The sequence below is a fragment of the Candoia aspera genome, chromosome 4 (assembly GCF_035149785.1).
Source record: "Candoia aspera isolate rCanAsp1 chromosome 4, rCanAsp1.hap2, whole genome shotgun sequence".
Classification (NCBI taxonomy): Eukaryota; Metazoa; Chordata; class Lepidosauria; order Squamata; family Boidae; genus Candoia; species Candoia aspera.
Window position 1 is genome coordinate 17,237,010 of NC_086156.1, and position 12,327 is coordinate 17,249,336.

Below are 12,327 nucleotides of genomic sequence, written 5' to 3' on the forward strand. Positions count from 1 at the left end.
GACAAGTGAGGCCCTTTGCATTGCTTCCTCACAGCCAGCCCCTGTTCCTGGAGAAAGAACAAAGGAGAATAAGCCTCCAGCAAACTTTTAAAAAGAGGGAAGGGAAAGGTGGTCTTGCACCAGGATTTAATTATCTGGAGTTTGAAGGGCTTAATCAACAGGTTAATTGTGGGGGAATTCCGATCTAATGGGAATCTCACTGAAGGAGTGAACATGCATAAGCATCACAACTAAAATATATGACCGCCCAGAGTCCCCTTTTCGGGAGAGATGGGCGGTGATAGAAATTTGAAGAATAAATAAATAAATAAATGTAATGCGACTTCTCCTTGGGGAATCTGCAGTCATACAGTGAAACAATTGCTTTGTTCTATCGCTTACTTGGAGAGAACACTCTTTGTGAGTCAATAGAGCATCTACCAAAACACTGTAAAGGAGGAAAGGAAGGAATAGCTCTCTAGCCAGAGAAATGGAAATCTCTGGAGCACTACCACCATCTAGTGGATTCTGGAGGAGGAGGAGGAGGAGAAACCAAGATGACAACAAGACAGCAATTGCTGTAAAGAGCAGCTCCTAAAGGCTTACTTTTTTCATCTTGTTTTAAATACCAGCCTGTTTTATATTACTTTTACCCACCCCTTCACATTTGTTTCTAGCATGACAGCCTTCTGCTGCCCTGCTGGAACCCTCAACGTATAGAAAGAATAGAGAAAAGCTCTGGGACATCACTGATCATCATGGGGATAAGAAAGAAGAGAGACTGTACACCAGCATTTCTCAACCTTGGCGACTTCAAGATGCATGGACTTCAACAAGATGCATGGACTTCAGCAAGTCTGGCTGGGGAATTCTGGGAGTTGAAGTCCACACATCTTGAAGTCACCAAGGTTGAGAAACACTGGCATACACTTTCTGCAATAGGTGTTACAGTACATCCAAGCCCATGAAAGAGCTCAAAATTGGTAGCTACGTATGGATGAATCCACTTCTCAAAATCATCTTACAGCTTGGCCTATCAACACAATACCTGCTCTCAGCCAGACCAAGGCAATATTTAAAGAAGGAGTGTTGGCCATTAACACCCAAACCTGTAATGGTTTGTGAGAAAGACCTTGAGAAACAGGGGGAAGAGATGCTGCCTAGGGAACAGTCAGATAAGAGATGGCATAGCCCACAGCTGCATAATGGCCAGAGAAAGAGGCTCAGAGGGGATCCTCCCTAACTTCTCAGGCTGTAGAGGAGATGGCAGGAGATTTGTAGTTTCCAACTCCCAAGATCCTGTTAATGTAGCCTTACAGTACAGTAGAATTAGCTCATCTGGTTGTGTTTCCTGTCTGGTCTACCTCCCCAGGGTTAGGGTTAGATTTAGATTTTTTTAAAAAAGCTATCTAACAATTCCTGTATCTTGAACAAGCCTGTGCAGACAACTCAGAATTTATTGAGACAAAATTGAACCTTGCCTTCAAAATCAACACTCACAGCATGTGACACTTTTTTTTACTGCTTATAAGATGGTGATTATGTGCTGTCAAGTCATTGACTCTTAGCAACCACATAGATTTTCTCCATGACAATCTGTCCTTAACCTGGTTCTTCGGGTCTCCCAATGGTGCACCTGTTGCCACTGTAACTGAGTCCATTCCTCTTGCTGCAGGTCACCCTCTTCTTTCCTTCCACCTTCCCAGTATTAAAGCCTTCCCCAGGGAGCTGGGTGTTCACATAATGTATAACATAATTATAATAATTTAAGATGGTGGAAGGGTTTCCTTTGATTGGGCACGCTTGATGTCTTAAGGACACTTGGGCCTGGAAATGTTAAGCTAGCTAAATTGGAAATCTTGAAATTATAGACATGCCAGATCTCACACTGAAATCAATGGACATGTAATTTTTTTTACACTCATAAAGAACATCAGTCATAAATTTGCTTACAAAAATGCTCAAGGATTTGCATAACCAGTACCCAAGGTTTATCTTTAAAATGATAAATATGCAATTCATTACCATACCGGAGCACATTAGTTTGTCTTTACCAGAAACAATGCAAACTTGGCAACACTGCTGGAAATAATTAGGGTTATTAATGAAAAGGATGAAAATTAATACCAGTGCAATAATCCAAGTAAAATGGAAGTTAAAACAAACAAACAAATCTTCATCTAGCACTATGTTTCTCAATCTTAGCAACTTTATGATGTGTAAACTTCAACTCCCAGAATTCCCCAGCCAGCATGATGGCTGTGGAATTCTGGGAGTTGAAGTCTATACATCATAAAGTTGCTAAGATTGAGAAATGTTCATCTAGCATACATAAAGGGGTGTTATGCAATACTGCAAAATGATTGAGAAAGGAAGAAGTGTACAAAACATTGAAGCTGCTTAAAGTCACTGAAGCAAATTTGGCTCACTTAAGCAGATCCACCAACTCGTTTGTTTCAAAGAACAATTTGGTCAGGCAGGAATAAGCTGTTGTGAAAGACGCTGGCGTGATGCAATATTTAATAGACACCTAAGAAAAGCACTGACCCCTTTTAAAGAAATACTGTTTTTTAATACTATTAGTTCTGTTTAGTTGAACAAAGGGGAACACCCACCCTCTTACCAAAATGGCCTTTCCCCACCAGAGCAGCTTATTAGGCAGGAAACAGATTTTTAAGCATTACTCTGTTCTCAGCCCAAGTTCAAGAGTCTGATAGAAGTTAAGATTTGTTAGATGGCAATCCCACCTTTCTTGCAAGAGCTCAAGGCAGCTTACATAAAAACATGGAGATATTTCAAGTTTTCTAGGCAAAGTCATGTTTGCTTTTTCCAGAAATACCCAGTTTGTCCAGATTTTACTTATTTGATTTGTATAGCCACCCATGTCATATTTGTGGCTCTGGGCAGCTCACATAATTAAACCACCGAGCAAAAAACCAATGAACAGAATCCAGTACAAACATCAATAAAAATAACCCCTTTAAAACCAGATTAAAACCAAATTAAAACCTCTTAAAACTGCAAATTTGCAAAAACTGATCTCAAGAAGCAGTTCAGTATAGGGGAGAGGTGGTGTTTTTTAAGTGGGGGAAAAAAGTGGGGTAAAATATTTTAAATAAATATTGAAGGGCTTATAAACAGTATTTCTCAGTACAAGAGTATCTTCATTAGTGCCAAAATTCCTCTAGTCTATTATGAGCCTAGTTCTGGTGAGCAGCAAGGAAAACATTCAATAGCCTGGCCTTGTTTAAATTGACATTTCTAGAAGGGAATGGAGTTATTTTTAAATGAAGTTGGTTATGAATAGTACAAACATTCTCCTCCAGTGCCTGCTGATGTGTAACCAACCATTATGTCAACTATCATTGTCATCAAAAATTTTTTCAAAAACTGTCAAGAGAAACTAGGGATTGACATCACGGCACATGCAATAACTATCCCATTTTCTCTGCTAAGATGGCCAACATTAAATAAAAAACAATAGTTGTAAACTGAGAAAATTGCCAAGTCTCATGAAATTTTGTCCCCACATGCAATGAGAGATTTTGGACAGGAACACTAATTTGTGAGATGCAGCGATCACCTGAGATTTTGAGCATTTGTAAGTATTAAAAAAGGGTGCCCATAGTACAAGACAGTGCAGGGACATGCAGCTTCCTTCAGCTTGAGAGCTACACGAGGCTTTATTTGGCACGTCACTGACCAAACCCACAATCACAAAATGGCACTAAACTTAAAGGAAATAAGGATTGCTGCCTTGACAAACAGGGACAGGAAGCTCCCAATTTGTGGTCAGTAGAGGTCTAAAAGGATGGGAAAAAAATGCAGTACTTTTTTCTACCAGTTTTTCCCCTGAAAATATTTTAGTGTAAGAAATAACATTTTTAAGATTATGAAATAGAACAGCTTTTCCTGAACATGATGTATTCCTGCCGCTGGGTGGACTGTCTTTTTAAGAACGAAAAACTAGTTAGTGTTTTTCTAGTTAATATCAATTACATGAAGTTTTGATTGCCCTGCTTGTTCAGGAGAACAGAACAAGTCTAACCGCTTTAGAATGGGAAAACTCCTCTTTGCCCTGTGAATCTACCCTTGAGATCCACAAAGAACAGAATAGCACAAAGAAGCTGACCCATAAACACTGTACACTTCTTTATTGAAACACCAGAATCCAGTGTATTAAACTCTATTTTAACTACATTAATATATTTCCATAACTTACATAAATTATTATTTCTTACTAATCTGGTATATCATTATCACCCACCTAGTTACACTTTCAATTGTTTAAATCAACCACTTTCAATTTTCATAAAGCAAACATGATTTCATGAGCAGACCAGGTTATACATAATACAATTTATGCTCTTAAAATAAGAAAGTGATTGGAGATTAGTAAATGGTGCTAAAAAAGTTTTTTTTTTGTTTTTTTTACAAAAATAACTTTTCTTTTCTGGCTTTAAAACATCTGGAAATATTACATCTTTTTTGAGGTCTCTATCAAGAGAAGTCATTTTATAGAATGTTGTCATTTTATAGTGTGTTATCAAGAAGACAAAAAGGTAAGACAACAGATTTACAGGCAAATTAGGAGGTATACATAAATAAGCAGGATTGTTTTTTTTCTGAGACAGTTGCATCTTTGAATGAATTTAGGTCAATACATCAACGGTGGCACAGCTGGTTTGCAAGTTGGCCATTTTTCAGCATGATCTAAATTTCTAAATACACAGTTTTTAGGAATGTATGAAGACTTAAATAACAGTTATTACTAACAGTTTTTTGGAAAAAAAACCCAAATTTATTTTGTAGTAGCAATAGTTTCTTTTTTATTTTTTAATATACTTTAGGAAACAATATACAAAGCTGAGCTTTCCCACCATTTTCAAACAGTGAGACACTCCAATTACACAAAGTCAGCGTTTTGTGATGGCTAAGAACAGCGGTCAGCACCAGACTTGAACAGTTAGCTACAACACAAACATCCTTTGAAATGAAATGTCATAATAGCAAGACAGGTAAAAACCAGGAGTTAACATATGACAACTGTTGGGAGGTGTCACTGATCCTTGTTGAATGTCATTAAATATTTTATACACAATTACAATTTTTTAAACAAAACCTCCCTTGAGGACTTATTTTTAATTAAGTACAAAAGTATTCAACAAGAATAGCTTTGATGAAGAATCCCCAAACAGTCCAAATTGTAATATGTTATCGACCAAAGGAAAAGAAAACCAGTGGTTTTTGTTTGTTTGTTTGTTTGAAACATGTTTATTACAACAGATACAATTCACATCTGACTAGCTTTTTCCTTCTTTCCCGCCCACAACCATGTTGACATATTCATTGGGCTGTTTCCTTATAATCTGAGAAAGGGATGTACTTTCAAACACATGTGCCCAGCAGTACTATCAGTCCATTCTTTCAGGGTGCAAATGGAAATACATTTCAATAATTTATACAAACAAGTGGGTTATGCTCAATCACTGCAATTTTAAGCTACTGTACACAGGAATGAAAAGATTATAGAAAAGTGCCATAGCAACAGTGCCTTATGAAAGGAAGAAATTAGAAGAATTAAAAAACTGATTAAAATCAGATCTAGGAATTCAAAAGCAAAATGAACACAGAAAATGAAAAACACTGCTCTGTAAAACAGAAATGGAAAAGCACTGCTCTTGATTAGGTGCAAGTGTGGAAACAGTTGTTTCATGATATTTTGTACATTACCCTAACTGTTTCAAACTGTTGCAGCTTTGAGACACAGATCCACCTGGCGCTTGCATTGAATTTCAGGAAATGCAAGATCTCTGAACGATAAATTAACTAAAAAAGAGAGCTAATTTTGCAGACAGGTTTACATGTAAAAGGCTAGGTATTTAGCCATCTCAGCATTGATTAGTTTTGGATGTCTAAGCTCTGATACACATGGCTTCCCATGGCTTCACTCTACAAAACATATTTACAACGTGAAGAATACATCTACAAGAAATCTACATTTCAAGGGTTTTACAAATCATCCTTGTATCTCTCCCCCTGAATGACTTCCCTCCTTTCCACTTTCCCATGTTATTTTGTATTGCCCAACTCAACGGTCCAAAGTCTACTCAAATGCAGCTCAAAATAGTTAAGACTGGGCAACCAGTTTTACAGTCTTGTACTCAAAACCCATGTGCAATTATTCACAATGTTTCACACCATGAAGGAATTCTGATTCTTTAGTTTTTCAAGTTCTTTAATTTGTTGTCTCAAAAAGAGTATCCTATAAAAGAAAATAATACAATTAGCACCTGAGATACCAAACTGATTCTTCAGTAGGCAGTTATACTGTGATAAATACAACTAGTTTATATGCTTTTTTAACTTTAAAAAAAAAAGGATAAAATTCTTGGGCCTGGAAATGGTTGACCTACCTTAATGGTACACATAATGGACTAAATTATTGTTCAAGATCCGGAGCACACAAGGGTACCTTCAGTAGTTCAATGGCTGTGGAGGGAGGTATTATGCCTGTTTCAGTCAGCATCATTCTGGTGTTAAATTCTAACAGTTCCTAGCCCTTCACTGTGCACTAGGGAATGCAGCTCAGTAGCTCTTAAATTTATATAGAAGTTGTAAAAGCAGACATAACCGAAAATTTAGCAAATCAGAAAAATGCACCCAAAATAAATAATTACCTTTGCTCGCGCAAAGTTGCTTGAATTTCACATACTCGAACTAAAGATCTTAAGTTTTTTAATTCAGTACAAATTTCAGACATATGGACACTTCCTGTATTATGAGCTTCTTCACGCAATCTTGATGCCTAAAGAATTAAAGCAACTATTCATAAATGTGTTCTATTTCTTAGACAACTTACTTGATGTAAACAAATGCCTATAAAAGTGTACAGTATTAGTGAAAAAATGTCTATGTGTTTAACAACATGAACTGCAGTGTGGGAAAATAAAAAGCACTGTTTCCTGTCATCCATAAAATGGTAACAATTATCAACTTTACTATATTACAGCAACCTAGTCTTCAGCCTATTTTTTTCATGAAGTTTTACATAGCACTGAAAAAGTTTGGCTTTTCTCCAGCCAAAACATTTAACTTCCAATCATAACAAAACTAAAGTGGGGGTATCAGTGGTCATAACAATGGAAAACTGTTTCAATATTTCAATTCACTATTGGTAATTATACCTACAAGTAATTCAGAGTCTAATAATGAGAACTGTTATTTCAAAATATCTTTCACATTCTGAATTTCTTACAAGAAAAAGGTGAAAATCTGATAACTCTATTACAAGTTTTCATTTACTAAAATAAATGTCCTTCCCTTAAAGTCTGAGTATGTAAGACCCTCCTTCCATACCAATTACATCTGCAAAGCTGAATGAGAACTAGAATCCTAAAAATGGACAAGAGCATATGAAGCTATAAAATGCCAGGTTAAGGATAGTTATCCTGCTGTACTGTGATGTAACTCTGACTCTGCCGATGGGGGTAGGCTCTGGGACTATTAAAAAACTTGATTAACTTACTGACAGAAAGCATCCTCTAATACTTTTCCTATCAGCCAAGCATTCTTCGGTGTTAAGGAATAAGAGTCCCTCCTTTTGGGGAGATGGGCGGTGACAAAAATGTGATAAATAAATAAAATGTAGGATTGCTGCAATCACTGTTTTATTACATTTACTTGGCTGACATGAAGTAATCTTAAATTTTCAAACTCTGAACTTAACAGGCAGAGTCAAGGTAAGGTCATCACGAGGAAGAGTACAAAGACAGACTCTGATAAGATAAGATAACTGAAATGAAGCTAGCTGAGTGAGTTTTGGGCCAGGCATTCTATCTCAGCCCAGCCCACCTCATTGGGTTGTTGTTGTGGGGAAAATAGGAGGAAAGAGCTTCAATTGTACAAAACAAAGGAAGGATTAAAATAAAAATAAAACATGCACAAAGGTCAAATAGTTGGAAATCAAGAATGGATATACAGAATATAAACAGAAACCTAACAAATTCGCAATTTCTACTATATAAATTCCTAGAATTAATGATAGGACAACTACATATTGCAAAGACAGGTTTAAACCCAATAACCTACCTTACCTTTTTCCAAGACAACCTCCTCCATAACTGTCAAGTCCTACTGCCAGAGAGAGTAAAATCTCTCTCCCATCCCTTCTGAATTCTAGCAAGGGGGAAAGGCCTCTCACAACACAATTTTTTTCAATTCTTTGTAATTTGGGATTATCACAGAGTATTTATACCTTTCAATTCAATCCCTTGCTCAGTGCATAAATCCAAATTAAAGGATCACTGACAGATGACTGCCCATCCTCTACTTGAATATATTCAGTGAAGGGGAGCTTACCACTTTCTTTAATAACTGGATCTACTATTAAAACACTCTTAAAGAAGAAGCAGCTTAGATAGGAAGGAGTTCCTAAGAAATGAGAAGCTAAAATTTGGGATATGTAAAATTACTTGATCTGTCCTCAGAATCTATTTTTCCCCAAAAGATAGCAATTTGGGCATTCCAGATGTGGTTCACACATTTGCAAAAGTAAATCTTTCAGAACAGTAAGTAATTTGTTATGATCCAGACAAAGTCTGGACCCATGATACAGCAAATCAACATCAGAACTTCCAAATCAGTATTTCCTGAAATATTCTGGGAAGAGTTCGCACATCTAACTAAAAAGCACAATTTAATCCATTCTAGCTGAGAAAAAAAGAAAAAGACCATGGTGCTTACTGAAAAATCTAAAAAAAAAACAAGGTAAGACTTATGTAAGAAGGAAAACGTGGCTTTCACCAGGTCAGCGAGGAAGGGTACATGCAGATAGCCCAGAACTGTAAAGATGGTGTCTGGCTAAAGCTTAAAATGAAAGAGAACTTGGCTAAAGTTGTTAACAACAACGTCAAGGGCTTCCTCAGGTATATTTGAAATAAACCTAAGAATCAGTGTATCAACTGCTCAAAGGAAATGACAAAATAACAAAGAGAAAAGAAAGAGAAGGCATAACTATTCAAGTCATCACATACCAAGTTCCCCCCAACACACCCTGGGTACCCCTTGTAACATATTCATTCATTCATTCATTCATTCATTGATTCGATTTCTATAGCTGCCCATCTCAACAAGTGACTCTGGGCGGCTATAGAAATCAAAAATAAATAAATCTTATAAGGTGTACCCAGGGTGTGTGGTGGTGGTGGTGGGAGACTTGTGTGTGATGGCAGGTGATATAGGTTCCAGTCTCCTGATCACCCTCATTGCTCTTCTCTGAATCATGTCCAATTGTCTGAATCTTATTATGCGATTACTAAAACTGGACAAGTACTTGAAGTGGGACCTGATTTGCAGAACAGAATGGAATTACTACCTATGGTTTGGAAATTATATTTCCAAAACTGTATTTGCTTTTTGGGGAGCCATATCACACTGATTTATGTTCAGTTTGCCATCAACAGCTATTCCAAGTTCTTTTTCGCAAATACCATTATCAAGCCAGATAGCTTTGATCACATTACTAGGCATCTGACTTTTATTTCTCAAGTGAAGTACATCTGCCTCTGTTAAATTTTACTGTTATTTTCAGTCCGCTTCTCTAACCTGTTAGTGAAGTGACGGACCAATTTAGGGCAAGTATTTCCCAGTGGTAAAAATGCTGGTACATGACATGTTCCTGTTCAGAGTTTGATAAATACTAAAAAAAAATGGTTAGATTCAGCTGCATAATAGACTTATAATAGATTAAGCCATGAAATATACTGACTGGGTTCATATATCATACTAAGTCAAAATGTGATGGGTTCATATATCATACTAAGTCAAAATGTGATTTGTTTGCTTCTGGCCTATGGAAGTTTGGCCAATCACTATTTAATCAGTAATAATTAAGCAAATTATGACTTAGCATTACAAATGAGCCCTGCTATTATATGATCTTATATCAGTGGCCCAGTATGGGCCTAAATATTAATCAATGTTTATTGTATATCTGGATTACTCCAACTGAGCTACTGTGCTGACAACACATGCTGCTTGTTCAATCCTGCTTGGTTTCTCCTGCCAGTGAAAAAGATTCCCCAAACCATACATGGACTGCTTAGCATTAGGTCCACATGAAATTACAGATCTGTTATCAAGATCAAACTTTCCCACAGCCTCACAATGTGGAAGCAGAGATCCATGGTCAGAAGACCTGGAAATACAGTACAGTGTTACCTGGATCATAGGCACAGCACTCTTTTACTACTATTTCTGCTTTAAAGACCTAGAATTTTTCAAGCTACAGAGAAAACTCACTGAATTTCCAGGCCACACAACTGTTGCTGATATATCAGGTAACTGAAAATTATGTATCTAATTTAATAAATGCCTATGTGAATAGGATAGAAAACAATTAAGAGTTAACAACTGTAAGTTATATAATATTAAGAAAACTATCTCTGCTGGTTCTACAACCTGTTTTTTCCCACCCAAAAGAATGATTCTAATCTCTCCCCATCTCCAAAATGGAGAGTGGAAAGTTATGAAAAACATTAGCAAAGAATACTTACTAAATGTTATCAGATACACAGAAGTTCTAATAGACCTGATCTACAATACACAAGAAAACACTGAATATACAGTCACCTGCTTTTCTGCATGATCTGCAGGCCATCCTTGGACATGTTTTATAAGATTCTCATTGAAATGGCCTGCTAGTGTAGGAGTTAATGAACATGTAGGCCGTCCAGATGCGTTCTGTGGTGCTGTTGTATTTGAAGCACTTGTACTGGAGGTATGATTTGGACCAGGAGATGGACTGCTATCAGAAAAAGAATGAACTGTGTCACTGTCATATTAATTCATACAATTTTCAAATCTTCTATCTGTAATATACTTCTCTTGTTTCCTGCTACTTTGCCAGCCATTAATGGAATATGCATTTATATTAAAATGTGAAATGTATACTTACATAAATAAATATATTTTCTTAGATGTATGCAGATTACACAAAATTATTTTAATAATCATTGATACAATTTTAGTAATATGTTGATTTTAAACACTGGTTGTTCTTAGAGAATCATATAAAAAACAATGAGTTATTAGACTATATTCACTGCTTTCCACAAATCTTTAGTTTGTACAGTTGAAGAACAGTTTTTTGTTGTACTCCATTCAGAGCTTTCTGAAGTGGAATGGCATAGAAATGTGGAAAATAAAATAATCAGAAACAGAAACAGAAACAGCAGCTAAGAAAAGCAGTTATAGAAAAATATCTGGGCTTACATTTACATGTAAGGAAAAGATAATTACCAACTATCAAACTGCTGTTTCTTTCAAATTAAATTATTCCTTCAAGCTAGATCACAAAATCGTCATCCATTTAAAATACCAAAAAATACCAGTAAACTGCAATGAACATTAAAACAGCTGCAGATAAAATGGTGCTACAACTGAAGAACATATGCACTATAGACAATCATTAGATATTACTAATTATTTATCAAATTTATATGGCCGCCCACCTCACAAAAAAAGTGACTCTGGGCCGTATACAACAAGGATATAAAACGATAAACATATAAAAAAAAGTCATTATTAAAAAGTTTTAAAAATTGTAAGGCATACAAGAGATTAGATGTCTTTTCTTTCTTTCAAACCAATGCTGAGTTGAGCTGTTTCTGTTTAAGAGTAAACAAAAGTCTGCTGAAGGCTATTTAAAACAGGGGTAATATGTACTGCAGAGAAAAGATGACCCCCTAATGGCCAATGTAATCTTCATGCATAACAGGGCCCACCGTTTGTATCACTGCCCTGTCTACTATATCCCGTGGTCCCCCCAAATCATTAAGCATTGTATCTCATCCACAAAAAGGTTGCTCCCCTTGGGCTAGGGATTATCTGACTACTAACCAAAATGTTCAAAACTTTTAAATGATGTAGGGAGAGTGGCTTCCATATATTTGATTGGGATTGTTCAGTTTAATGTCATACCTTGGTTTGCAAGCACAAGCAGTTTGGAATAATGCATCTGGGAATCTGGAGAAACAGATTTACCATTGTTAACTCCAGCATCCACCTTCTCCCTCTGAGAAAGAGGTGGGAGAAGGTAAAACTTGTGGCTTAGAGATTTTCAGCTTCTCTGAAATGTATTTAAGTCAAATTGTCTCCTAGGTTGTACAACAAAGTTTGTGTTCATGAGTTACTTTAGACCCAGTTTACTATAGAATGAAGGTGATGGGAATTATTTTCATAAAAATCGAGGGAATGGGGGAAAAACCCTTCTTCTAGCATGTTTCAAGTCTTACATAGCTCCCTGGTATCTCCAGCTATGTAGTTGTTCCAATAAAAGTGGAATCT

At 36.4% G+C, this 12,327-nt stretch overlaps 1 protein-coding gene across 1 annotated transcript in view; it reads right to left on the reverse strand.

The window, feature by feature from the left end:
• Positions 1 to 5,223: 5,223 nt before the first annotated feature.
• Positions 5,224 to 12,327, reverse strand: part of WAC (WW domain containing adaptor with coiled-coil) — a 40,884-nt gene continuing 33,780 nt past the window's right edge. The window contains exons 12-14 of the mRNA XM_063303487.1: positions 10,612 to 10,786; positions 6,660 to 6,787; positions 5,224 to 6,244 (exon numbers count right to left, since the gene is read on the reverse strand). Coding sequence (XP_063159557.1) covers positions 6,175 to 6,244; positions 6,660 to 6,787; positions 10,612 to 10,786 — 373 coding nt within the window. The 3' untranslated portion in view covers positions 5,224 to 6,174. The remainder of the gene's footprint in view (positions 6,245 to 6,659; positions 6,788 to 10,611; positions 10,787 to 12,327) is intronic.